Consider the following 27815-nt stretch of genomic DNA (forward strand, 5'->3'; position numbering starts at 1 on the left):
TTATAGTGGCCTTTGGGTCCCCATATAATTCTTTAAAAAATCCACGTTTATAGTGTCCTTTGGGTCCCCATATAATTCTTTAAAAAATCCACGTTTATAGTGTCCTTTGGGTCCCCATATAATTCTTTAAAAAATCCACGTTTATAGTGTCCTTTGGGTCCCCATATAATTCTTTAAAAAATCCACGTTTATAGCGTCATTTTGGTCCCCATATAATTCTTTAAAAATCCACGTTTATAGTGCCCTTGGGTCCCCATATAATTCTTTAAAAAATCCACGTTTATAGTGTCCTATGGGTCCCCATATAATTCTTTAAAAAATCCACGTTTATAGTGTCCTTTGGGTCCCCATATAATTCTTTAAAAAATCCACGTTTATAGTGTCCTATGGGTCCCCATATAATTCTTTAAAAAATCCACGTTTATAGTGTCCTATGGGTCCCCATATAATTCTTTAAAAAATCCACGTTTATAGTGTCCTTTGGGTCCCCATATAATTCTTTAAAAAATCCAGGTTTATAGTGTCCTTTGGGTCCCCATATAATTCTTTAAAAAATCCACGTTTATAGTGTCCTTTGGGTCCCCATATAATTCTTTAAAAAATCCACGTTTATAGCGTCCTTTGGGTCCCCATATAATTCTTTAAAAAATCCACGTTTATAGTGTCCTTTGGGTCCCCATATAATTCTTTAAAAAATCCACGTTTATAGTGTCATTTTGGTCCCCATATAATTCTTTAAAAATCCACGTTTATAGTGCCCTTGGGTCCCCATATAATTCTTTAAAAAATCCACGTTTATAGTGTCCTATGGGTCCCCATATAATTCTTTAAAAAATCCACGTTTATAGTGTCCTTTGGGTCCCCATATAATTCTTTAAAAAATCCACGTTTATAGTGTCCTATGGGTCCCCATATAATTCTTTAAAAAATCCACGTTTATAGTGTCCTATGGGTCCCCATATAATTCTTTAAAAAATCCACGTTTATAGTGTCCTTTGGGTCCCCATATAATTCTTTAAAAAATCCAGGTTTATAGTGTCCTTTGGGTCCCCATATAATTCTTTAAAAAATCCACGTTTATAGTGTCCTTTGGGTCCCCATATAATTCTTTAAAAAATCCACGTTTATAGCGTCCTTTGGGTCCCCATATAATTCTTTAAAAAATCCACGTTTATAGTGTCCTTTGGGTCCCCATATAATTCTTTAAAAAATCCACGTTTATAGTGTCCTTTGGGTCCTTATAAAATTCTTTAAAAAATCCACTTTTATAGTGTCCTTTGGGTCCCCATATAATTCTTTAAAAAATCCACGTTTATAGTGTCCTTTGGGTCCCCATATAATTCTTTAAAAAATCCACGTTTATAGTGTCCTTTGGGTCCCCATATAATTCTTTAAAAAATCCACGTTTATAGTGTCCTTTGGGTCCCCATATAATTCTTTAAAAAATCCACGTTTATAGTGTCCTTTGGGTCCCCATATAATTCTTTAAAGAATCCACGTTTATAGTGTCCTTTGGGTCCCCATATAATTCTTTAAAAAATCCACGTTTATAGTGTCCTTTGGGTCCCCATATAATTCTTTAAAAAATCCACGTTTGTAGTGTCCTTTGGGTCTCCATATAATTCTTTAAAAAATCCACGTTTATAGTGTCCTTTGGGTCCCCATATAATTCTTTAAAAAATCCACGTTTATAGTGTCCTTTGGGTCCCCATATAATTCTTTTAAAAATCCACGTTTATAGTGTCCTTTGGGTCCCCATATAATTCTTTAAAAAATCCACGTTTATAGTGCCCCATATAATTCTTTAAAAACTCCACGTTTATAGTGTCCTTTGGGTCCTTATAAAATTCTTTAAAAAATCCACGTTTGTAGTGGCCTTTCGGTCCTCACAAAAGTTTTTTTATGCACGTTTATAGTCAGCAGCCTGCGGTCCTCATAAATTTGTTTGGGTCCTAATAAAATTCGTTAAAAAATTCACGTTTTAAATCGCCTTCGGGTACTCATAAAATTCTTTATAGTCGCCGTTGGGTCCTCCTAAAATTCTTTAAAAAAAATTAAGTATATGGCCCCCTTAGGTCCTCTTAAAATTCTTTAAAAAATCAAAGTTTATTGTCGCCTATGAGTCCTCCTAAAATTAGTTTAAAAAATCCACGTTTTTAGTCGCCTTTGGTTCCTAATAAATTTTTTTCCACATTTATTGTTGCCTCTGGTTCCTCATAAAATTCTTCAACAAATCGACGTTTATAGTCGCCTTTGGGATAAAAAATTCTTTAAAAAATCTACGTTCATAGTCGTGTTTGGCTCCCAGACTAACCACTTGCAGTTTGAACGCTTTGAAGCGCCTCAATTTGTTGTAATGGTTTCATTTTCATTTCCTTTCACAAAATTTTAACACCATTTCTAAAATGTCAATATAATTTTTATGACTTGTCAATGGAAATGAAATGTTATTACAAAGCGTGGAAAATTTAACACGTACGCATGGCGTCTAAAACTGTCAGCATAAATAATATTTATTTAACATGCAGACACAACAAAAAGCGGAAGGAGTCTTCTAATTTGAATTGAAAGAAATTGAACTTTTGTTAAAAACACCAAAAACAACCTAAAAATGAACAAAACACCCTCGACAACGACACCAGAAGAAAAAGCTTAACAACTTAATTTGCATGCAAACCATAGAAGCAACAAACCCCAACCCCCATTCCCATCATGGAGAACCACCCTTAAAGCCATGAAATGTTTCAAATTTAAAGATAAAAAAAATTCTCATTCATTTTTAAAGCCATTACAGCAACATATAGTATAGCTAGATAATGACAACAAAAGTGAAATGTTGTAATTTAAATTTCTAAAAAACAGAGGGAAAAAATCTCCTGCTTTCTTCTTTTCTTCATCATCTATGAAAGTTTGCGAAAGCGAAATGAGTACTCAGGCAATACTTATGTGTTCGACATACTCAGTCTAGGACTGTACAAACAATGAATGCAGGAGCACATCAACCACTTTGTAATATGTAAAACATCCCCAAACCCTCTCTCCCTTTGCCAGCCAAGCTCTCTCGATTACGTTGTTTTTGAAATTATTTGAAATTTCGCCTGCCATTGCAAACGACCTTAACGGCAACCCTATGTGGTTGTTAACCAAAAGTTGACACTGACTCCTTTTGTATAAGTGGTGTAAGTAAAGTATATCAGGCTGTCTGTCTGTATGTCCGTCTGTCGTCTACCAGAGCCTGCTTGGTTGGCTGCAACTTGAAATGTTTCCAAACTCACACACAAAATGTTAAATAAAACAAAACAGGAAGTGTGATGTAAATTACAACTTGCAGACAGTCATTTAGACATACTCGTATTTGTAAAAATCAACAGCAACAACAATAAAAAATAACAACATTAGGCATAAAAGTTGCAAATAAAGAGAGGGACAGAGAGAGAGGGAAAATCACTCAACATAATGACATAAGAATCTAAACAAGTTGATGTGTAATTTAACAAAAGCAAAAGTCATGTCAGGAATATAAGGATCTCATGTAGTTCTCCTTCTCCCAAACTGGAACTATGAAAGGTGGCCATATATTTTATGGTAAGGTTTAGACTACCCGGCACCACAAAAAATAGAACGTTCCTAACCATACGTACATTGTATTATAACTCAACATCCATGGACTAAAAGTCTTTGGGTCTAGTCACCGTAGATACATACATATGTACTTCGAACGGTGCTTCTATAGGCCCTTTCTGAAAGAAAGGGTGCTTCTGTAGACCCTTTCTCACAGAAAGGCTGGCATTTTTAAAAGAAATGATGCTTCCCTTCTTGAGACCATTTCTGAAAGAAGGATGGGTATTTCTATAGGCTATAACTGAAAGAAAGAAGAGTGTTTCTATAGACCCTTTCTGAAAGAAAAGGTTCTACTGTAGACACTTTCCGAAAGTAAGGCTTCATATTTAGACCCTGAAACTATTGTCGCTCCTTTAGACTCTTTCCAAGAGAAAATGTGCTTCTATAGACCCTTTCTGAAAGAAAGGGTGCTTCAATAGACACTTTCTGAAAGAAAGGGTGCTTCTACAGACCCTTGCGAAAGAAAGGGTGCTTCTACAGACCCTTGGGAAAGAAAGGGTGCTTCTACAGACCCTAGCGAAAGAAAGGGTGCTTCTACAGAGCTTTTCCGAAAGTAAGGGTGCTTCTACAGAGCTTTTCCGAAAGTAAGGGTGCTTCTACATAGCTTTTCCGAAAGTAAGGGTGCTTCTATAGACCCTTGCGAAAGAAAGGGTGCTTCTACAGACCCTTGCGAAAGAAAGGGTGCTTCTACAGACCATTGGGAAAGAAAGGGTGCTTCTACAGACCCTTGCGAAAGAAAGGGTGCTTCTACAGACTCTTGCGAAAGAAAGGCTGCTTCTGTAGACACTTTCTGATAGAAAGGGTGCTTCTATAGACCCTTTTCAAAAGAAAGGACCTTTTCTGAAAGAAAGGGTGTTCTATAGACCCTTTTCAAAAGAAAGGACCTTTTCTGAAAGAAAGGGTGTTCTATAGACCCTTTCCAAAAGAAAGGGTGCTCCTATGGACCTTTTCTGAAAGAAAGGGTGCTTCTATAGACCCTTTCCAAAAGAAAAGGATCTGCTATAGATACTTTCCGAAAGTAAGGCTTCCTATTTAGACCCTTTCCCAGACAAAATGTGCTTCTATAGACCCTTTCTGAAAGCAAGGGTGTTTCTATAGACCCTTTCTGAAAGAAAATGAGCTTCTATAGACACTTTCTGAGATAAAGGGTGCTTCTACAAAGCATTTCTGAAAGAAAGGCTGCTTCTACAAAGCATTTCTGAAAGAAAGGCTGCTTCAATAGACCCTTTCCGAAGCACCCCTTCTATAGACCCTTTCTGCAAGAAAGGCTGCTTCTTTAGACACATTCTGAAAGAAAGGGTGTTTCTATAAACCCTTTCTGAAAAAAGGCTGGTTCTATAGACCCTTTCTGAAAAAAGGCCGGTTCTATAGACCCTTTCTGAAATAAAGGGTGCTTCTGTAGGCCCGTACGGAAAGAAAGGTGGCTTATATAGACCCTTACTGAAAGAAAGGGTTCTTCTATAGGCACTTACTGAAAGAAAGGGTGTTCTATAGACACTTACTGAATATTAGTTAGAACGTGCTGAGAACTCATGACAACTATGGACCCTGCACAAGAGGCAACCTCTAGAACAGGGTGCTCCTATGGACCTTTTCTGAAAGAAAGGGTGCTTCTATAGACCCTTTTCAAAAGAAGGGTGCTCCAGTCGCAACAGTTGCCGTAACAACTATCGTGTGAATACGGTCCTCGGAGAACTGCGATAGATGGGTGATTATCGCAGCTGAAGATCGTTAGCTTTCACGAAATTACCTACGGCATGGTGCAGCCGTGGAAATTCCTATAATGCAAGAATTGATGACACCTTGCCAAACACCTGCCCAGCACGAGGACGGCCCACACGACACATTGCATATTTTCAACTGTCCTGCCAAACATACACAGCTAACTCCTGTAGCTATCAACCTTGAACTTGATGTTTTCCCGCACTGAGTTACCCGCAATATCTTTCTACACCTGTTTGGAGAGAAAATTCATTCGTTCGCTTTGACTCCTCTTGGCATTTCTTCAATCCGACCTTCCCGAATTCCTTCTCTGTCGTCTACGATAGCAATGGTCTACCGAGACTTTTCATTTTGTCAGTTAGGCGTGGAGGATAATTTTTCAGTCTATTCAACTGAGCGTACTAGAAGAAAACTTATTATTTCTGAGTAGATATGTATACTACGTTTTCGAGGTAAGAATTATACGATTTCCGTAGGATCATGGTTAGAGGCAGAAAAGCTTCAAAACTATCCAAAGCTACTACGGTCCGATTTTATTTCTATACCACATTCCTAATTCCCTCAAAATAATTTCCGCCCATTTTTGCTATGCCTTTCACATAAAATATTTATAGCCAACAAATAATTAAAGAAAAAAGAAAACGACTTTAGATTAATTAGCCAAAATGTGTCGATAATATAAACGCAGCACGATTTCCCCCATTCCCTGGCTATTCCTACTACTTGATTGCAACAAAAATAAAAATCTAATAGTTCAAAGTACCCCGCCCCCAAACCTTACTCCACCACATATATGTCGTGCATACGCTGACGAAGTGGACGTGGACGCCATCTCCGACAATGAGTATTACGATTTACGTGATCATTAGACGGATTAGAGTCTAAATATGCGAACCGTCCGACAGACGCACACATAGACCACACACTCTTAGAAAAGGCGCATGTTACACAAACGTAGCCCGAAATGTACAACGTCGAGATAGTAGACCGGCTCTTAACCGAAAAAATAAATAAATAAAAAAGTGTCTGTATAAAATTCAAAATACCAAGAAACAAGTAAAAGTTTTCTTTCTATTTCGTATTTTTTTGTTTTTGTTTTTTTTTTTTTTTTGTATTTCAAAGTACGTGACCCTGGTAATAACAAATTGAATGCCGTATGGCATTTTCACTTGAATGTTATTGCAGAGCAAAGCAGAGGTACAGCGACAATTGGTTGAATGAATGGAATGAAATGAAGTGACTCAACCCTAAGTTGAATAAGAAAACTTTTACTTTTTCCCCCTCCCCACCCTCATCTAGTTAAGCCAAAATAAAAGAGCGAATTGTCATCCAATTATTATCATACTTCTTGCTTGGTTTATAGGCTTTTTTATCTGGCATAGCCAAACATTGTATGTCCTATGGAGCGCTCCTGTCTGTATCAACCCCCTTTTGTCTTACTCAGTTTTAACTACTGCCAAGGCAAGATAGTGTCACAAAGCCACGAGTCATGAATATCAGCAGTCCTTTTCATTTTTGTTTTCTCCCTATCTTTCATTTTGTTGATTGCTAGTAGACAAAATAAATAGAAAACAAAACTTGTCTTGAATATGTATCATTTTCATTTCCGCTGAATTGAGTTTTTCGAAGAAAGTTTAGTTAATTGTGAATTGAGGCATACTTTTAGGGGTTGTTTGGACTATGAAGAAAACTCCTAAATAAATAAATACAAATGTGTATTAGAGTAACATCATGTGGTACAAGTGATTCCCGTGCTTCCAGTCTTCGATATAGACCCTTTCTGAAAGAAAGGTTTAGAGGCACCTTTTCTTAATGAAAGAATGCTTCTATAGACCTTTTCTGAAAGAAATGGTGCCTTTATAGACCCTTTTTGACAGAAAAGTTCCTCTATAGGCCCTTTCTGAATGAAAGGGTACCTCTATGGAAACTTTCTGATTGAAATTGTGCCTCTTCTTTCTTTCAGAAAGGGTGCCTATGTAAACCCTATCTGAAAGAAATGGTACCTCAATATACCCTTTCTAAAAGAAATGTTACCTCTGTAGACTTTTTTGAAAAAAGGTTGCTTCTAGAGACCCTTTCTGAAAGAAAGGGTACCACTATAGACCCTTTATGAAAGAAGGGGTACCTCTATAGACCCTTTCTAAAAAAAGGGGTCCCTCTGTAAAGCCTTTCTGAAAGAAATGGCGCCTCACTTGACCCTTTCTGAAAGAAATAGTACATCTATGGGTGCCACCGTGGTGCAATGGTATGCACACCCGCCTTGCACGCTAAAGATCGTGGATTCGATTCCCAGGCCATGCAACATCAAAGCTTCAACGGTGGCAAAATACCCCTCAGTGATGTTGGCGACATTTCCTGAGTATTTCAGCCATGTAAAACTTCTCTACAAGTGGTGTCTTAGGACATGCCGTTCGGACTCGGCAATAAACAGTAGGTCCCATATCATTGAGCTAATATGAATCGGGATGCACTCATTGATAGGAGAGAAGTCTCCCTTGTCCCATCTGGGATGTTTGTGGAACAATTAAAACAGTACCTCTATAGAACTTTTTTTAAAGAAAGGTTTCCTCTAGAGACCCTTTCTAAAAGAACGGATACGTTCTGAAATAAAGGGTACTTCAATAGACCCTTTGTGAAAGAATGGGTTCTTTTGTCCCTTGCTGAATGAAAAGGTGCTTCTATCGACCCTTTCTGAAAGCAAAGGTGCTTCTTTCGCCCCTTTCTATAGACCCTCTCTACAAAAAAGGCGCTTCTATAGACCCATTCGGCAAGAATGAGTGCTTCTCCAGACCCGTTCTGAAAGAAATGCTGCTTCTATATATCGTTTCAGAAAGAAAGGCTGCTTCTATAGACCGTTTCTCAAAGAATGGTTACTTCTGTAGACCTTTCTACAAGAAAGGGTGCTTCTATAGACCATTCTCTAAGAAAGGGTGCTCCTATGGACCCTTCTCCAAGAAAGGGAGCTTCTATAGACCCTTCTCCAAGAAAGGATGCTACTATGGACCCTTCTCCAACAAAGGGTGCTCCTATGGATCCTTTCCAAGAAAGGGAGCTTCTATAGACCCTTCTCCAAGAAAGGATGACACTATAGACCCTTCTCCAAGAAAGGGTGCTTCTATAGACCCTTCTCCAAGAAAGGGTGCTTCTATAGACCCTTCTCCAAGAAATGGTGCTACTATGGACCCTTCTCCAAGAAATGGTGCTACTATGGACCCTTTACTCTAATAAAGGGTGCTTCTATAGACCCTTTCTGAAAGAAGGGCGCTACTATTGACCCTTTTCTCAATGAAACGGTGATTCTATAGAACCTTTCTGCAAGAATTGGGTGTTTCTATTGACCCTTTCCGAGGGTAAGGATGCTTCAATAGACCCATTTTGAAGAATTGGGTGTTTCTTTTGATCCTTTCCGAGAGAAAGGATGCTTCTATAGACCCTTTGTGCAAGAATTGTGTGTTTCTTTTTGAGCTTTTATCCTGTTATGGACACTTTCTGAAAGAAAGGGTGCTGTTATGGACACTTTTGAAAGAACGGGCGTTTCTATAGACATTTTCTAAAAGAAAAGGCGCTTCTATCTACGCTTTGTGAAAGAAAGACTGCTTCTATGAACCCTTTCTTCAAGAAAGGGTGCTTCTATAGACCGTTTCTCAAAGAATGGTTACTTCTGTAGACCTTTCTACAAGAAAGGGTGCTTCTATAGACCATTCTCTAAGAAAGGGTGCTCCTATGGACCCTTCTCCAAGAAAGGGAGCTTCTATAGACCCTTCTCCAAGAAAGGATGCTACTATGGACCCTTCTCCAACAAAGGGTGCTCCTATGGATCCTTTCCAAGAAAGGGAGCTTCTATAGACCCTTCTCCAAGAAAGGATGACACTATAGACCCTTCTCCAAGAAAGGGTGCTTCTATAGACCCTTCTCCAAGAAAGGGTGCTTCTATAGACCCTTCTCCAAGAAATGGTGCTACTATGGACCCTTCTCCAAGAAATGGTGCTACTATGGACCCTTTACTCTAATAAAGGGTGCTTCTATAGACCCTTTCTGAAAGAAGGGCGCTACTATTGACCCTTTTCTCAATGAAACGGTGATTCTATAGAACCTTTCTGCAAGAATTGGGTGTTTCTATTGACCCTTTCCGAGGGTAAGGATGCTTCAATAGACCCATTTTGAAGAATTGGGTGTTTCTTTTGATCCTTTCCGAGAGAAAGGATGCTTCTATAGACCCTTTGTGCAAGAATTGTGTGTTTCTTTTTGAGCTTTTATCCTGTTATGGACACTTTCTGAAAGAAAGGGTGCTGTTATGGACACTTTTGAAAGAACGGGCGTTTCTATAGACATTTTCTAAAAGAAAAGGCGCTTCTATCTACGCTTTGTGAAAGAAAGACTGCTTCTATGAACCCTTTCTTCAAGAAAGGGTGCTTCTATAGACCGTTTCTCAAAGAATGGTTACTTCTGTAGACCTTTCTACAAGAAAGGGTGCTTCTATAGACCCTTCCTACATAAAAGGGTGCTTCTATAGACCCTTCCTACATAAAAGGGTGCTTCTTTAGACCGTTTCTCAAAGAAAGGTTACTTCTGTAGACCCTTTCTACAAGAAAGGGTGCTTCTTTAGACCCTTCCTACATGAAAGGGTGCTTCTATAGACCGTTTCTCAAAAAAAGGTTACTTCTGTAGACCCTTCCTACAAGAAAGGGTGCTTCTATAGACCCTTCCTACAAGAAAGGGTGCTTCTATAGACCCTTCCTACAAGAAAGGGTGCTTCTATAGACCCTTCCTACAAGAAAGGGTGCTTCTATAGACCCTTCCTACAAGAAAGGGTGCTTCTATAGACCCTTCCTACAAGAAAGGGTGCTTCTATAGATCCTTCCTACAAGAAAGGGTGCTTCTATAGACCCTTCCTACAAGAAAGGGTGCTTCTATAGACCCTTCCTACAAGAAAGGGTGCTTCTATAGACCCTTCCTACAATAAAGGGTGCTTCTATAGACCCTTCCTACAATAAAGGGTGCTTCTATAGACCCTTCCTTCAAAAAAGGGTGCTTCTATAGACCCTTCCTACAAGAAAGGGTGCTTCTATAGACCCTTCCTACAAGAAAGGGTGCTTCTATAGACCGTTTCTCAAAGAAAGGTAACTTCTACATACCCTTTCTGAGGGGAAGGCTGCTTCGATAGACCCTTTCTGAGAGGAAGGCTGCTTCGATAGACCCTTTCTGAGAGGAAGGCTGCTTCGATAGACCCTTTCTGAGAGGAAGGCTGGTTCTATAGACCCTTAGTGAAAGAAAGTTGCTTCTATAGACCCTTACTGAAAAAAAGCTGCTTCTATAGACCCTTACTGAAAAAAACGCTGCTTCTATAGACCCTTTCTGAAAGATAGGCTGCTTCTATAGATATACAAATAAATGTTGAATATTTGTGAATAACAACCCATCTTTATTTAATAAATATATTTTCTTTCTATTTAAAATGTCCAGAAAAGAAATCTCCCATAAAGATACGCACATATTTATGACCTCAAATCTACTTATTTATGTTCTCAGCAAGAAATACTATTAATTATAAATTGCATTTCTATTCCCCCAATTGCAATTCTTTGTCATTTCCCCCTATTCTTCTTACTATAGATAAAACTTCGATAAGTTTTGTGTTGCAATAACTAACGAATGCCAAAAATTTGCGAAATAGAGCGTATGAAATATTTTTGTGGAATATCATCGAGAGATAGAAAGAAGCCAAAAAGAAAATGGCAATAGAATAATGCATTGAGACAGCAGCAGCAGTAATGTGTGTGTGGAAAAATAAAGTTAGGAGGATGATAGCGGAGGGAAAGAAGGGAACAACATATCCGCCCTCACGTATTCTGTGCATAACTTCGTGACAAACTCCCTAACGCATTGGAATTACACACATATACTGGGCCTTCAACCCCAGCCATGCCATTTTCTTCTGTATCCTCAGCTATGTGTGCGGCAAATAAATTCTAGTCGACTTGACTTTTTGTTGCAAGTATGTAAACATATCACACACCACATATTGAACACTTGAGACAGATATTTTCTGCTGTTCTGCTACAAACGGAATTTTTGCTCTCGACTTTTTGAAGTTTACACTGCAAAAGAAGACAATCGGTTTATGGCAATTCATTGATGCTCCGAAAAAATCTTCTCACATTCTTTTCGCTTTGCAAAGCAATTAATGAGATATGAACATGAGTTTCGGCTATAGGGTGAGGTTAAATGTAACAACCTTTTTGGTTAGATAAGGGTGTGAAATTGTAATTTGTAATCAAGTCACACATGGCAGGCTGGTAGAGGGGAAGGGAAGGTTGTCGGTGGCGCTTGGAAGGATGATTACATCAAAAGGCCAACATAACATAGAGTCAGAGTAGCAAATTAACACAGTATATGCTGCTAACTGACTGACTGGCAAGTGCAGACAAATGACTTTTATATACTTTTACAAGAAAAAAGCAGTATATATGTGTGTGTGTGTCCTTGTAAATGTGTCCTTAGTCCAACACTTAATTCTAATTAATCCCACGAAAAGCTGGCCTTATCTTCCATTTATTTCAATGCAAAATTTTGTCATCATCCACTTGCTATTCTATTTTCCCCGTCCCTTTCTTCTTCCCCCCTTTGCTTCCCTAGTTAACTGTCCATAGTCCGGGATTATTACACAAAAATATTTCATTCAGAAAATCTTGACAAATTATTATCCTTATGTCATGAACTTGATTTTCAATGTTAAGAAGAAGGGGCGTGATGTGAAGTCAATCCACAATGAAAAATGAATTGCTGCCTGTGCGAGATAATTCCAGCAAATGGCAATGAGAGCGGAAGATTAATAAATAACGTTGGCAGTATTTTGGACAGGTTTTAGAGTTGCATTCAAATACAAAGAGATGTCCTTGGATAAATTATTTATGTGAACGAATTATCCTACACATTCCGGTAAATCTGCATTTTTTTCATTGAACATCAGCCCATAGGCGTGGATTTTTTAAACAATTTCTTTCATTGAACATCAGCCCCATAGGCGTGGATGTTTTAAACTTTTTTTCATTGAACAACAGCCCCATAGCCTTGGATTTTTTAAACAATTTTTTTGATTGAACATCACCCCCATTGCCTTGGATTTTTTAAACAATTTTTTTGATTAAACATCAGCACCATAGCCTTGGATTTTTTAATTTTTTTTTTTTTTTTTGATTGAACATCAGACGCATTACTGCGGATTTAAAAAAAAAATCATTGATTATTAGCCCCATAGCCTTGGATTTTTTAAACATTTTTTAATGAAAATCAGCTGCGTGGATTTTTAAAAAAATTTTTTCATTGAACATTAGCCCAATAGGCGTTGATTTTTAAACAATTTTTTGCATTGAATATCTGCACCATAGTCGTGGATTTAAAAAAAAAATGCCATTGAACATCAGCCGCATAGCCTTGGATTTAAAACTAAAAATCCATTGAACATCAGCCGCATAGCCGTGGATTTTTAAAACATTTTTTTATTGAATAGGCTTGGATTTTTAAACAACTTTTTTCATTGAACATCAGCCCTTTAGGCGTGGATTTTTAAACAACTTTTTTCATTGAACATCAGCCCTTTAGGCGTGGATTTTTAAACAACTTTTTTCATTGAACATCAGCCCTTTAGGCGTGGATTTTTAAACAACTTTTTTCATTGAACATCAGCCCTTTAGGCGTGGATTTTTAAACAACTTTTTTCATTGAACATCAGCCCTTTAGGCGTGGATTTTTAAACAACTTTTTTCATTGAACATCAGGCCTTTAGGCGTGGATTTTTAAACAACTTTTTTCATTGAACATCAGCCCTTTAGGCGTGGATTTTTAAACAACTTTTTTCATTGAACATCAGCCCTTTAGGCGTGGATTTTTAAACATTTTTTTCATTGAACATTAGCTCCATAGGCGTGTATTTTTATTTTTTTTTTTTTTTTTCATTCAACATCAACCCCATAGGCGTGGATTTTTTAAACAATTTTTTCATTGAACATCAGCCCCATAGGCGTGGTTTTTTTAACAATTTTTTTCATTCAACATCAGCCCCATAGGCGTGGATTTTTTAATAATTTTCTTCATTGAACATCAGCCCCATAGGCTTCGATTTTTTAAGCAACTTTCTTCATTGAACATTAGCCCCATAGGCGTGGATTTTTTAAACAATATTTTCATTCAACTTCGGCCCCATAGGCGTGGATTTTTTAAACAATTTTTTCATACAACTTCAGCCCCATTGCCCTGGATTTTTAAAACAACTTTTTTCATTGAACATAGCCGTGGATTTTTTAAACAATTTTTTCATACAACTTCAGCCCCATTGCCCTGGATTTTTAAAACAATTTTTTCATTGAACATAGCCGTGGATTTTTTAAACAATTTTTTCATACAACTTCAGCCCCATTGCCCTGGATTTTTAAAACAATTTTTTCATTGAACATAGCCGTGGATTTTTTAAACAATTTTTTCATACAACTTCAGCCCCATTGCCCTGGATTTTTAAAACAATTTTTTCATTGAACATAGCTGTGGATTTTTTAAACAATTTTTTCATACAACTTCAGCCCCATTGCCCTGGATTTTTTAAACAATTTTTTCATTGAAGATAGCCGTGGATTTTTTAAACAATTTTTTCATACAACTTCAGCCCCATTGCCCTGGATTTTTCATTGAACATAGCCGTGGATTTTTTAAACAATTTTTTCATACAACTTCAGCCCCATTGCCCTGGATTTTTAAACAATTTTTTCATTGAAGATAGCCGTGGATTTTTTAAACAATTTTTTCATTCAACTTCAGCCCCATAGGCGTGGATTTTTTAAACAATTTTTTCATTGAAGATAGCCGTGGATTTTTTAAACAATTTTTTCATTGAAGATAGCCGTGGATTTTTTAAACAATTTTTTCATTCAACTTCAGCCCCATAGGCGTGGATTTTTTAAACAATTTTTTCATTGAACATAGCCGTGGATTTTTTAAACAATTTTTTCATTCAACTTCAGCCCCATAGGCGTGGATTTTTTAAACAATTTTTTCATTGAACATAGCCGTGGATTTTTTTATAATATTTTTCATTGAACATCAGCCCTATAGGCGCGGATTTTTAAGCAATTTTTTATTGAAAATCAGCCCCATAGGTGTGGATTTTTTAAGCAAATTATAAGTGAAGGAATGAGGTCTAAGTATGGTGTCGACCATCAGCGAATAATCAATCATATATTCTAATATCACTATGAAATTTCCGGAAATTCCGTAAAGCAATAAAACCCTCCCCCCCCATCGTCATAAGTCATATTGACAATATGATATTGTCTTTAAGAAGAAACAAATCTCAACTTAACCTCATTAAATTTCATTCCTCTTAAAGTATTTTCTTTAGTACTGACACTTTGTTCTTCAGAATATTTTTGCATTATGGACGACGATGAATGAGGATATCACTATTTATTGTGCATTTGCACTATTCCATTCAAGTACCAACAGCAGCAGCAGCAACATGTAAAACCTTAGTAGAATAAGTGGTAATTGATTTATAAAATGATGGTGATGACGGCGAACAAGAAATAGGGGGGAGTAGTGTCAAGATGGCTGGTCACAATAGAGGAAAAAAGAAAAAAAAAACTACAAAAACCTAAAAAAAGAACAATTGTCTCTGGTGAATAAACCCTAAACAACCTAAGCACCCTCTTCCACCTCATACATACATATCTATGAACACATATTCTAGACACATCCATCTAGAAGAAGAAGGAACAACAGATGGAGGAGGAGGTCACATTACAACAGAACAACAACTTCTTGGCCAAATGCCAGAATTATTTGCAATTTTTTTCTGTTGGCCTATTCTGTGTCTCGATATATGTTCATGGTGGGGGCAAAGTGACGGTGGCGGTGGTGGTATTGTGGTTCTAATGTTATTCCTAGAGGTACTTAAAATACAATTCATCGAGACCACGAATCAACATGAATGCAATTTTGTCTTATTTGCAAAAGAGACATACTTTGCCAGAATGACCAAACTTATGACATTGTCATAATGCCATAGTTGGAGTAGAAGGAAAATGCTCAGCTCAGGTTGGACTAGAATTTGGGGAGATATTCATAGAATAATCTATATATATAAAAAAGGATGATGTTAGTTACTACGCTTATAACTCAAGAACAACTGAACAGATTTTGACAATTCGCACCAATTCGGAATGGTCTCATGGCAGAAAAGGATAAAACCTAAAAAAATCGCGAAAATTTGCGAAAAATTTGCAAAAATATTTTTTCAATTAAGTCAATTTTTCCACAAATTTCTTTCGAGCTTCGCGTTTAGAGTAAATCTTGGCACTTATTTGGACAGTTTTTGGCGAAAATTGTATTTGCACCTACTGTGAAGGTCCATTGTACGCCTTTGTCAATTTTTGAAAGTTGTATAGAATTTTTTATTCACAATCAAATTTCATTTCATTTATTTTCAAGCGTCTTTTTAGGAAATTAACAGCGAAAAATGGTTAAAAGGGCTTAGTTTAGAGTTTGTAAAGATTAGTGGTGGTTTCGGTCAGATACCGATTGAAAAGAGCTCCGAGGTAATTTCATTGGAAGTGAAGTTGTGGCATATATGTATACTTTTAAACCGTAGGTAAAAACATCTTCGAAAGATAAACTTCCGATGTATGCGGTATAACATTTAAGCTGTACAAGATATATTTTGATACTGTTAAATTTTCTCATGATACAAAAAAGGCAATTACAAACGGCCAAATAAATACATACAAACATACTAATGCACATTGGTACTGTTGGTACACTGTATGTATGTCATTCGAAAAAGGATGATATTCAAAATTGGAAAAAAAACAAGAAATCGGAGGTACTGGAGTTTTTTGGTCGAATTATCTGACAAATATTCTTTATCGGCGACATATGTAGGTAAATACTTATTAATCGTGATATTAATTTGACTATGTTATTTACGTCGAAATTAAATATAGGGTGACCAAGTAATCGACAACAGTCACGTGTTAGTGTGACAAGACTTCAAGCATCCGAAACACACAAAGAACGGCAACTAATAGAATAGCTCTGTCCATGTTACCAGAGCCATTGCATCTAATACCGAATTTACAGTGCAAGTAGAATTCGGGAGATCACATTAAATAGAGAAGTTAGAAAAAATAAGTAAAAAAGCGTTAAGTTCAGTTTTTGGTGGAGATATTTTGTGATTACTAGAAACTTCAACGGTCAAATTACAGGTAGTTCGATCAAAAATTTAAGCTAAAATACTCAAAATACCAAAAATCGGGTGGTACCGCTATATGGGGGCTATACCAAAACATGGACCTTGACTGTTTTTAGTGGATATTCTTTGGGAACCACTGGGAACCACAAACCTGAAATTACAGATAGTTCGGTCAAGAAATGTAATTAAAAATACAGAAAATCGGTAGGTACCGTTATATAGGGGCTCTACTAAAACATGGACTTATGTTGACAGTTTCTGGTGGAGATGTTTTGTGATTACTAGGAACCTCAACTGTCAAATTACAGGTAGTTCGGTTAAAAATTTTATCTAATATCGTCAAAATACCGATAATCGGGAGGTACCGTCATATGGAGGCCAAAACATGGACCTATGCTGACGATTTTTGGTGGAGATGTTTTGTGACTACTGGGAACCCCAAACGTGAAATTACAGGTAGTTCGGTCAAAAAATGTAGGTAAAACCCCCAAAATACCGAAAATCGGGAACTAGCGTTATATGGGGGCTATACCAAAAAGTGTTCCGATATAACCCATCTTCGAACATGCCCTGCCTATGGAAAAAAAGACACTCGGGTGCAAAAATATAGCGCTCTAGCTCAATTATTGCGAACGCTACAGTGATTACAACAGACGGACACACAGACAGACGGTCATGGCTATATCGTCTTAGAATTTTATCCTGATCAAGAATATATGTGCAAATGATTAGTTCGATGTGTTACAAACAGAAAAACAAACTAAATATACCCTCCATACTATGGTGGAGGGTATAAAAACAGACGAAGGTGGTTACCTGATAACTATCGGATCAAAATGGGTAAATAGGTTAAAATGGGTTAATTGATTAAAATGCAAATTTAAATAAGCACTATATTCAGCATTAAATTCAAATTCAAATTCAATTGCTTTAGTGAAATATCGTGTTCAGTGGTGGAAACAAGAATTGCAGAAAACGATCGATTATGAAACGAGTATGGCGTTATGATATTATTTTGCTTCAACTGTACTACCAAATATTTTTATTTACATCAAAAAACGTGTTATTTGCTTAAAAAATATATCTTAGTCCCGATTTAGAGTTACCTAATTTTTTTCGCGGCTATTGTCAGTTTGTAGAAGAGAGAGTCGAGGAAAACTGAAACACTTTGCCTCTCAGTACCTTCTCTCTTCGTCAAACTGACAATTGTCGAAAGTACAATTGTCTAATGTGCATCTGCTTCAAAGATCGTCCTAAACAGTTCAAAACAAAGAAATATTTGCCATTGAACAAGGTGATAGCAATAATAGTATTATAAGTTTGAACCAAAGCCATAAAGTTCTGTACCTAACAAACAGCGAGACGAAGTTCGCCGGGTCCCCTAGTATAATAATATTTACTTACAATTGTTACTTATAATACAATTGTTGATAAGCACACTTGGAAAAAATTTCGATGACAACGGTTGTCAACCGAAGAATATGAATTTATAGATGGCCTAGGAGCACCTTACCTCTCACAAAGGCTCTATAAAATCACACTTTTTATTCAGAATAGAATCACTCTTTTTCTCAGAAAGTCTCTATAAAATCACTCCTTTTCTCAGAAAGACTCTTTCTCTCTAGAAGCACTCTTTCTTTTAGAATAGGTCTATAGAAGCGCCCTTTCTTTCAGAAAGGGTCTATGTTGCAACCTTTCTTTCAGAAAGGGTATATAGAAGCAGCCCTTAAGGACGAATACTTAAGGTCGTCTACAAAGATGTCTTTCAAGTCTATGAAGACGACTATGGAGTCGTCTATAAAGACGACTATCGAGTCGTCTATAAAGACGACTATCGAGTCGTCTATAAAGACGACTATCGAGTCGTCTATAAAGACGACTATCGAGTCGTCTATAAAGACGACTATCGAGTCGTCTATAAATACGACTATCGAGTCGTCTATAAAGACGACTATCGAGTCGTCTATAAAGACGACTATCGAGTCGTCTATAAAGACGACTATCGAGTCGTCTATAAAGACGACTATCGAGTCGTCTATAAAGACGACTATTGAGTCGTCTATAAAGACGACTATCGAGTCGTCTATAAAGACGACTATCGAGTCGTCTATAAAGACGACTATCGAGTCGTCTATAAAGACGACTATCGAGTCGTCTATAAAGAAGACTATCGAGTCGTCTATAAAGACGACTATCGAGTCGTCTATAAAGACTACTATCGAGTCGTCTATAAAGTCGACTATCGAGTCGTCTATAAAGTCGACTATCGAGTCCTCTATAAAGACGGCTTTGGGATCGTCTATAATGACGTCTTTATAGACGACCTCAAGGTCGTATATAAAGACGACTTTGAAGTCGTCTACAAAGACGTCTTTGAGGTCGTCTATTAAGACAACTTTGAGGTCGTCTGTAAATACGGCTTTGAGGTCGTCTATAAAGACGGCTTTGAGGTCGTATATAAAGACGACTTTATGATCGTCTATTAATAAGACTTTAAGGTCGTATATTAAGACGACTTTATGGTCGTCTATTAAAACGACTTTAAAGTCGTCTATTAACACGACTGTAGGATCGAATATGTATACGACTTTACAGCTTTTACTTTAGCTTCATAGAAGATTTGTGAAAGTTCATAAGTTCTTCGCCCATGGCATACCTAGTTCTGCCTATAACAACACATTTCCCTAAGTATTCATTGCAATAGGAATTTCCATAATGTTTTATTCAATAAAATAACAACAACAATAATGCAAAAAAAGTATTTTGCATTTTACTTCTGTATTTGCAAATTATGTTATGCCCAACAACATACTCCACCCTCTAACTCCTCTCTCCACCTTTTTGGTAGCATTCGTTTTTCACTTCGTTACTTTCCATAGAAATAGAATCGCATAAGAAGTAGTCATGCATAAAATTGAAAAGTCATATTTGCTTTTGCATTTCTTGTAGAAATACCCTTTCACCGTGCTCCCTTCTCCATGCCCGAAATGTCTAACAAGTATTTGTATAGTGTCAAAGGTAGCCGAGCATAAATAGAACCTTTGTAAAGTACCAACCCACCGATCATGATTATGGTGAGAATAGGGAAGGAACTTCATCATGTGGATATTTACGGAAGCTTTTTTCGCATTCGCAATGCCTAGAATGCACTTCAAGCAAAAAAGTGTAGAAGAAGAAATAAATCACGAAACTGAATAATAACATAACCTTAGGAAAATGTGCAACAGACAACAACGAAGTATACTCAAGAGGTTTTTATTTCGCTGTTATTGCTGTTGTTGATTTTGTGTGCTGGTGGACAGACACGTATTACAAGGAGGTTTTCCCTCCTTTTACATTTTTATGGTTGGTAAACAGCAGCTACCTATTTTTGCCTTTTAAGCTTGAAACTTTTTTGCGCGCGCCACCTTCCGCCTTTGGCGAATTGTATTGTTACGTTGCGCTGTTTGATTTCGAAACAGCACGAGGCAGCAAATATCACATGTTCGGTCGTTTCTAGTACTCTTCTTTTTCGCTTGCGGATTGAAAAACATGTTCATTCCATTGCTTGCTCAAGCGTTCTTAAAATTCCCTTTAACCCTTTTATGGGTAAAGATATAACCGGGGGCCCTATTTGTCATTTTACGTTTTCGAGGTGAAATTTTTTCTTTAAAAGAAAAGTGGATTTCCCCTGATGAATACAAATATTCTGTAAGAATACAAATATTAACTCATGTAACAATCGTGGATTTTTTAAACGGTGTTTCTCTAGACCCTTTCTGAAAGAAAGAGTTCCTATACAGACCGTCTCTTAAAGAAAGGGTGCTTCTATAGACAATTTCCAAAGAAGGGGTGCTTCTATAGACCCTTTTCGAAAGAAAGGGTGCTTCTATTGACCCTTTTCGAAAGAAAGGGTGCTTCTATTGACCCTTTTTGAAAGAAAGGGTGCTTCTATTGACCCTTTTTGAAAGAAAGGGTGCTTCTATTGACCCTTTTTGAAAGAAAGGGTGCTTCTATTGACCCTTTTTGAAAGAAAGGGTGCTTCTATTGACCCTTTTTGAAAGAAAGCGTGCATCTATTGACCCTTTTTGAAAGAAAGGGTGCTTCTATTGACCCTTTTTGAAAGAAAGGGTGCTTCTATTGACCCTTTTTGAAAGAAAGGGTGCTTCTATTGACCCTTTTTGAAAGAAATGGTGCTTCTATTGACCCTTTTTGAAAGAAAGGGTGCTTCTATTGACCCTTTTTGAAAGAAGGGGTGCTTCTATTGACCCTTTTTGAAAGAAAGGGTGCTTCTATTGACCCTTTTTGAAAGAAAGGGTGCTTCTATTGACCCTTTTTGAAAGAAAGGGTGCTTCTATTGACCCTTTTTGAAAGAAAGGGTGCTTCTATTGACCCTTTTTGAAAGAAAGGGTGCTTCTATTGACCCTTTTTGAAAGAAAGGGTGCTTCTATTGACCCTTTTTGAAAGAAAGGGTGCTTCTATTGACCCTTTTTGAAAGAAAGGGTGCTTCTATTGACCCTTTTTGAAAGAAAGGGTGCTTCTATTGACCCTTTTTGAAAGAAAGGGTGCTTCTATTGACCCTTTTTGAAAGAAAGGGTGCTTCTATTGACCCTTTTTGAAAGAAAGGGTGCTTCTATTGACCCTTTTTGAAAGAAAGGGTGCTTCTATTGACCCTTTTTGAAAGAAAGGGTGCTTCTATTGACCCTTTTTGAAAGAAAGGGTGCTTCTATTGACCCTTTTTGAAAGAAAGGGTGCTTCTATTGACCCTTTTTGAAAGAAAGGGTGCTTCTATTGACCCTTTTTGAAAGAAAGGGTGCTTCTATTGACCCTTTTTGAAAGAAAGGGTGCTTCTATTGACCCTTTTTGAAAGAAAGGGTGCTTCTATTGACCCTTTTTGAAGGAAAGGGTGCTTCTATTGACCCTTTTTGAAAGAAAGGGTGCTTCTATTGACCCTTTTTGAAAGAAAGGGTGCTTCTATTGACCCTTTTTGAAAGAAAGGGTGCTTCTATTGACCCTTTTTGAAAGAAAGGGTGCTTCTATTGACCCTTTTTGAAAGAAAGGGTGCTTCTATTGACCCTTTTTGAAAGAAAGGGTGCTTCTATTGACCCTTTTTGAAAGAAAGGGTGCTTCTATTGACCCTTTTTGAAAGAAAGGGTGCTTCTATTGACCCTTTTTGAAAGAAAGGGTGCTTCTATTGACCCTTTTTGAAAGAAAGGGTGCTTCTATTGACCCTTTTTGAAAGAAAGGGTGCTTCTATTGACCCTTTTTGAAAGAAAGGGTGCTTCTATTGACCCTTTTTGAAAGAAAGGGTGCTTCTATTGACCCTTTTTGAAAGAAAGGGTGCTTCTATTGACCCTTTTTGAAAGAAAGGGTGCTTCTATTGACCCTTTTTGAAAGAAAGGGTGCTTCTATTGACCCTTTTTGAAAGAAAGGGTGCTTCTATTGACCCTTTTTGAAAGAAAGGGTGCTTCTATTGACCCTTTTTGAAAGAAAGGGTGCTTCTATTGACCCTTTTTGAAAGAAAGGGTGCTTCTATTGACCCTTTTTGAAAGAAAGGGTGCTTCTATTGACCCTTTTTGAAAGAAAGGGTGCTTCTATTGACCCTTTTTGAAAGAAAGGGTGCTTCTATTGACCCTTTTTGAAAGAAAGGGTGCTTATATTGACCCTTTTTGAAAGAAAGGGTGCTTCTATTGACCCTTTTTGAAAGAAAGGGTGCTTCTATTGACCCTTTTTGAAAGAAAGGGTGCTTCTATTGACCCTTTTTGAAAGAAAGGGTGCTTCTATTGACCCTTTTTGAAAGAAAGGGTGCTTCTATTGACCCTTTTTGAAAGAAAGGGTGCTTCTATTGACCCTTTTTGAAAGAAAGGGTGCTTCTATTGACCCTTTTTGAAAGAAAGGGTGCTTCTATTGACCCTTTTTGAAAGAAAGGGTGCTTCTATTGACCCTTTTTGAAAGAAAGGGTGCTTCTATTGACCCTTTTTGAAAGAAAGGGTGCTTCTATTGACCCTTTTTGAAAGAAAGGGTGCTTCTATTGACCCTTTTTGAAAGAAAGGGTGCTTCTATTGACCCTTTTTGAAAGAAAGGGTGCTTCTATTGACCCTTTTTGAAAGAAAGGGTGCTTCTATTGACCCTTTTTGAAAGAAAGGGTGCTTCTATTGACCCTTTTTGAAAGAAAGGGTGCTTCTATTGACCCTTTTTGAAAGAAAGGGTGCTTCTATTGACCCTTTTTGAAAGAAAGGGTGCTTCTATTGACCCTTTTTGAAAGAAAGGGTGCTTCTATTGACCCTTTTTGAAAGAAAGGGTGCTTCTATTGACCCTTTTTGAAAGAAAGGGTGCTTCTATTGACCCTTTTTGAAAGAAAGGGTGCTTCTATTGACCCTTTTTGAAAGAAAGGGTGCTTCTATTGACCCTTTTTGAAAGAAAGGGTGCTTCTATTGACCCTTTTTGAAAGAAAGGGTGCTTCTATTGACCCTTTTTGAAAGAAAGGGTGCTTCTATTGACCCTTTTTGAAAGAAAGGGTGCTTCTATTGACCCTTTTTGAAAGAAAGGGTGCTTCTATTGACCCTTTTTGAAAGAAAGGGTGCTTCTATTGACCCTTTTTGAAAGAAAGGGTGCTTCTATTGACCCTTTTTGAAAGAAAGAAAGAAAGAAAGGTTGCTTTTATAGGCTCTAACTTGAATGATTGACTCCAAATATGATTTCAATTTCTTACTTGAAGCAATGAGTAATTGTTGCGATGTAGTGGTAATTGTCTTTGCTTAGTAGTGTTTCCGTTTTGGCAAACAGATGGCCTTGTGGACTGGACGTCTGTATAACAATATGTGGCATCATAGTATCAATTCGCATGGTTGTGATTCCACCTAATAAAATTTTACAACACCTAGAATTCAGACCCTATGATCCACAGGAAGTGAAGGATAACAGAAGAAAAAGAATTACCTCAAGCAATAAGTCATTGTTGTAGCATAGCGGGAGAGTCTTTGCTTGTTTTAATTTTGACAAATAGATGGCGTTGTAATTATCCTTGCGATGTTCTCTAAAGTTCGTACAATTTAAGTGAAATTCTTTAAGGATTTATAATAAATTCATTTGTAATACCACACAATTATGTAAAGCTATGAATGATTCTGTCCGCTGTATGGTGCTCGTGCTGATAGTCCTTGCTTAAGCAGTATTGTTCCTTTTGGAATGTAGATGTCGTTGCAAATCATCCTTTTGAAACGTTCTAAAATTAATACAATTGAAAGGCGTTTTTTAAGGATTCAATATAAACTTACTTCAGTATTTTTAAAAAATAAATGAGACTCTTTAAGAACCCAATGAATAACCGCAACCGCGTTCGCCTTAAGTTCCAATGGTATTATATTCAAGTATTTTTAGATATTCTATTTTTCCTCAATTTATTTGAAATATCTCTATACCTTCAAATGACTCTTCAGAGACCTGCACACCTTAAATTTATCTCACTAAACCACTGCGGGTTAAGAAAAATGCAAAATGAGACACTTGGAAATGTTTAGATTTATTTCAATTTTAATTCTTGCCGACAATATTAGAAGCACATTGCTTAAAGGCAAACGTAGCAAAAGAAAACGCAAAGAAAGAAATTATAGAAGATTCTTTGCTATTTCCATTTCACATTGTTTTATATTTTTTTTTTTGTACCACACAAACCCCCAAAGTATTTTTTGAAATGATTCACTTTACATCGTAACAGGGACCCTTTGTTGTTGCTTTTAGTTCTTGGTAAAAACCACGATATGACTTGTGTTTTATTTTAATTTTTTATTATAACTTTTGTGGTAAAATCATCAACTAACCAACCAACCAGACAATCAACTAAACCAACATTTAAAAATAATATATCCATCTAAAGACAAGATACATACCAAACATATAATTCAGTCATGGATTTCAGTTCATTTGAAAAGAAGACAAAAAACAACAAATATTAATATCGGATCAAGTGAATACACACAAAGTTGCTAATTAAGAAATCAAATAAAAGTGTTAAATAATTTGACCAGTTATGAACAGAAATGGCACAAAAGAAACCATCATCACCAAGAAAACCGAATAAAAATAATTTATTTTTAATTTTTCCAAAATTAACAATATCTGAGGTAATATTAACAAATTGTACCCCATTTTTAAAATTTTGAAATTTTTTTTAATAATTGTGATATGACTTTCTGCCTTCTAGGTATGTAAGTAGTATGTGAAAAAAATAATATTTAATAAGAAAGTTAGTTCGCCCGTTCCGAATCTTCCCCGTTTTGCTTATTCTTGGGTTAAATTTAGTAATTCAAATTTCACCCTCTTCCTGTCAACCGATTAATCTGAAATTTTGTATACACTTTGGATTTTGGTGACAATACAATTATGTTTATTCATTATCATTATAAATTCAAGATGGCGGTCGCTACAAAATGGCGGATAACGTAGGTTGTATCAAACGCCTCAATATGAGTATCAAATGAAAGGGCTCAACAAGCAGAATACAAAATACTATAAAAAATTTAAATCCAAGATGGCGGACGCTATAAAATGGCGGATAACGTAGGTTCTATCAATCCCATCAATATGGGTATCAAATGAAAGGGCTCAACAAGCAGAATACAATATACTATAAAAAATTGAAATCCAAGATGGCGGCCGCTACAAAATGGCGGATAACGTAGGTTTTATCAATCCCATCAATATGGGTATCAAATGAAAGTGTTCAACCAGTAAAATACAATGTACCAAGTAAAATTAAAATCCAAGATGGCGGCCTCTACAAAATGGAGGATAACTTAGGTTTTATCAATCCCATCAACATGGAAGGTCTCAACAAGTAGAATACAATTTACGATGCAAAATTGAAATCTAAGATGGCCGCCGCTACAGAATGGCTGACAACAATTTTTTATCAATCCCTCCAATATGGGTATCAAATAGAAGGGTTTGACAAGAAGAATACAGTGCACTATACAGTACATTTTATACACCCGAAAGCCATACAGTTTCTAGCTAAGTACAATTACGGGACGGCTGAAAGAAAAATGTTGCCTTTAATACTATCATGGGCTTCTACAATACATAAAATGCAGGGCAGCACTGTGGATCACGCAGTCGTATACTTAGGTGCGAAACTGTTTGAAGAAGTCAAGCCTACGTGGCTCTTAGTAGAGTAAGATCTTTGCAGGGACTACATATAGAGGAGGACTGCAATAAACTAACGGACAAGAAATCTTGAAATGATGAAGCACTAAATGAATTAAACAGAATGCGAAATAAAAACTAAAAACTGGAAAATAAAAATAGGTAAAAAAAACTTTTTAAGTTAAACTGTTTTATGTTAAACATACATTGCAATGTTTAAGATAAATGTACTAAAAACAAAAAAATAATAAAATAGATACAGTCGTGGGAATTATAAATATATGCATAGACTAGACTAAAATAAAACCATGGGGCACGTCAATTGTCTACAAATTATCGATTTAATGTGCGATAGAAGAATCGTTTAATTCGTCGTTAGGCAGTTGGCCCGCAGACGCTGAGGAAATTACTTACTATTTTCTTGCTCATGGAAATTCCAATAGTTATACACTCCATGTAAATAAAAGAGATGTTTCAACTAGTTTATCGTTGGACATTCACACTGCTGCCTGGCGAGGAAGCGTTTCACTGCTCGTAGTTTGTCTTTAATCGACAAAGTACTACTCGCTCACCACTATGAAACCCTAAAACTCGCTTATAATCGAGCTTGCTAGCTTGTTTCCACATTCTAGACCTACTTATCACACGTCCATCGTTGTCGGTTGAACAACTGCCTAATTATAGTGTAACATTACAAAACAAACATTTTAATCAACGATTATAGACAATTGACGTGCCCCACGGTTTTATTTTAGTCTAGTCTATGCATATATTTATAATTCCCACGACTGTATCTATTTTATTATTTTTTGGTTTTTAGTACATTTATCTTAAACATTGCAATGTATGTTTAACATAAAACCTTTTAACTTAAAAAGTTTTTTTACCCATTTTTATTTATATTTGTTTTGTACGTGCGGTGAATTTGCAAGTCCTTGCTTATTGAATATCGAATCTTGATGATACTTGTGTTACCAGATAATAACTTTAATAATTGATATCGACGTCTTAATCTTCGTGATGGTAATTTATCAGATTATTATTGGCAGATGTACCAAAAAGAATTTAAAATTACTCGCAGAAAACAAATATTTGGAGCAACAATAACTATTTTTACCAACAAAAAAATATTCAAAATTTGGAAATACGATAAAAATCATTTACAATACCTATGGTCCTCACAAACATCAACACAGCTATAATTTTTACAAAAGTATTGCCTGGTTGCTGATGTTTTTATGTTTGATGGCCAGAAAGTGGGTATATTGTTGTTTATTCGTCATCACTGTTTTATACTGATTGTATATAATTCTCATATACATTTTCCAAAATAACTTTAGTGTAACATACGACCAGATTCCAAAAAAAAACATTTGCTTGGGGCTAAATTCATCATAAATAAAATTACATAGTTACAAGTCATGATCAAAACGACAAACAGCTATTAAAATTTCAGCACATTCCAAGTTATCTTAAACTGGGTTAAATGGAAAAAATTGAAACTTTTTTCGGGGAGGTACCTAAAACAATGGACTAACATAGAATCTAATTTTGGGAGTCATTTGTTTCGACAGTTTTCGTGCCGACCAGTCAAATCATCGTGGAGAATGTTTGTAGAGGCCCTATGCTCCTCAAGGAGTTAAGCGGAAAAGAAGAAGATGTCAGATGTTTTAAATACATATTTCGATGTTGAACGGTTGGACCAATGACAGTCTCCCCTTTTGGTAGTAGTTAACGTGCCCACCATTTATGTTACACACAGAGAAAAAAATTTGATGGATACAACAATATTCGAGGAGCAAAATATGTTTCGTGAGTCCAACAATCGTTTTAATTAATTACAACAATTGTTTTTGTTATATCCAACAATAGTTGTTGTCATATCCAAAAATTGTTTTTGTCTGCTGGACAATATTATTCTCTTTTCTTCGACAGTTTTATTCTCTTCTCCCGGTATTCGATGCCGTGGTGAAAAAAAAAATAATTTTGGTGAGTTTCATTTGTATGAGACTTCCTCATATATATTTTTTTATTTTATTTTTGTTTTTTTTTTTTTTTTTTTTTTGTGTATGTACACCATGTAATTCTTGTTTTTATTTGTTTCTACTGT

General features: G+C 36.4%; 1 protein-coding gene across 4 annotated transcripts in view; it reads left to right on the top strand.

The window, feature by feature from the left end:
- Positions 1-27815, top strand: part of CdGAPr (GTPase-activating protein CdGAPr) — a 279666-nt gene that overhangs the window by 230484 nt on the left and 21367 nt on the right. The window contains exon 1 of one of the 4 annotated variants that reach the window (XM_073967950.1): positions 24465-24684. The exons of the other annotated variants lie outside the window; for them this stretch is intronic. Within the exon in view, the coding sequence (XP_073824051.1) occupies positions 24601-24684 (84 nt within the window). The 5' untranslated portion in view covers positions 24465-24600. Of the gene's footprint in view, positions 1-24464; positions 24685-27815 lie in introns of those variants that run through there. 4 annotated transcript variants of the gene reach the window in all.

Source organism: Musca autumnalis, unplaced genomic scaffold, assembly GCF_047663935.1.
Source record: "Musca autumnalis isolate F117 unplaced genomic scaffold, ASM4766393v1 scaffold_2, whole genome shotgun sequence".
NCBI lineage: Eukaryota > Metazoa > Arthropoda > Insecta > Diptera > Muscidae > Musca > Musca autumnalis.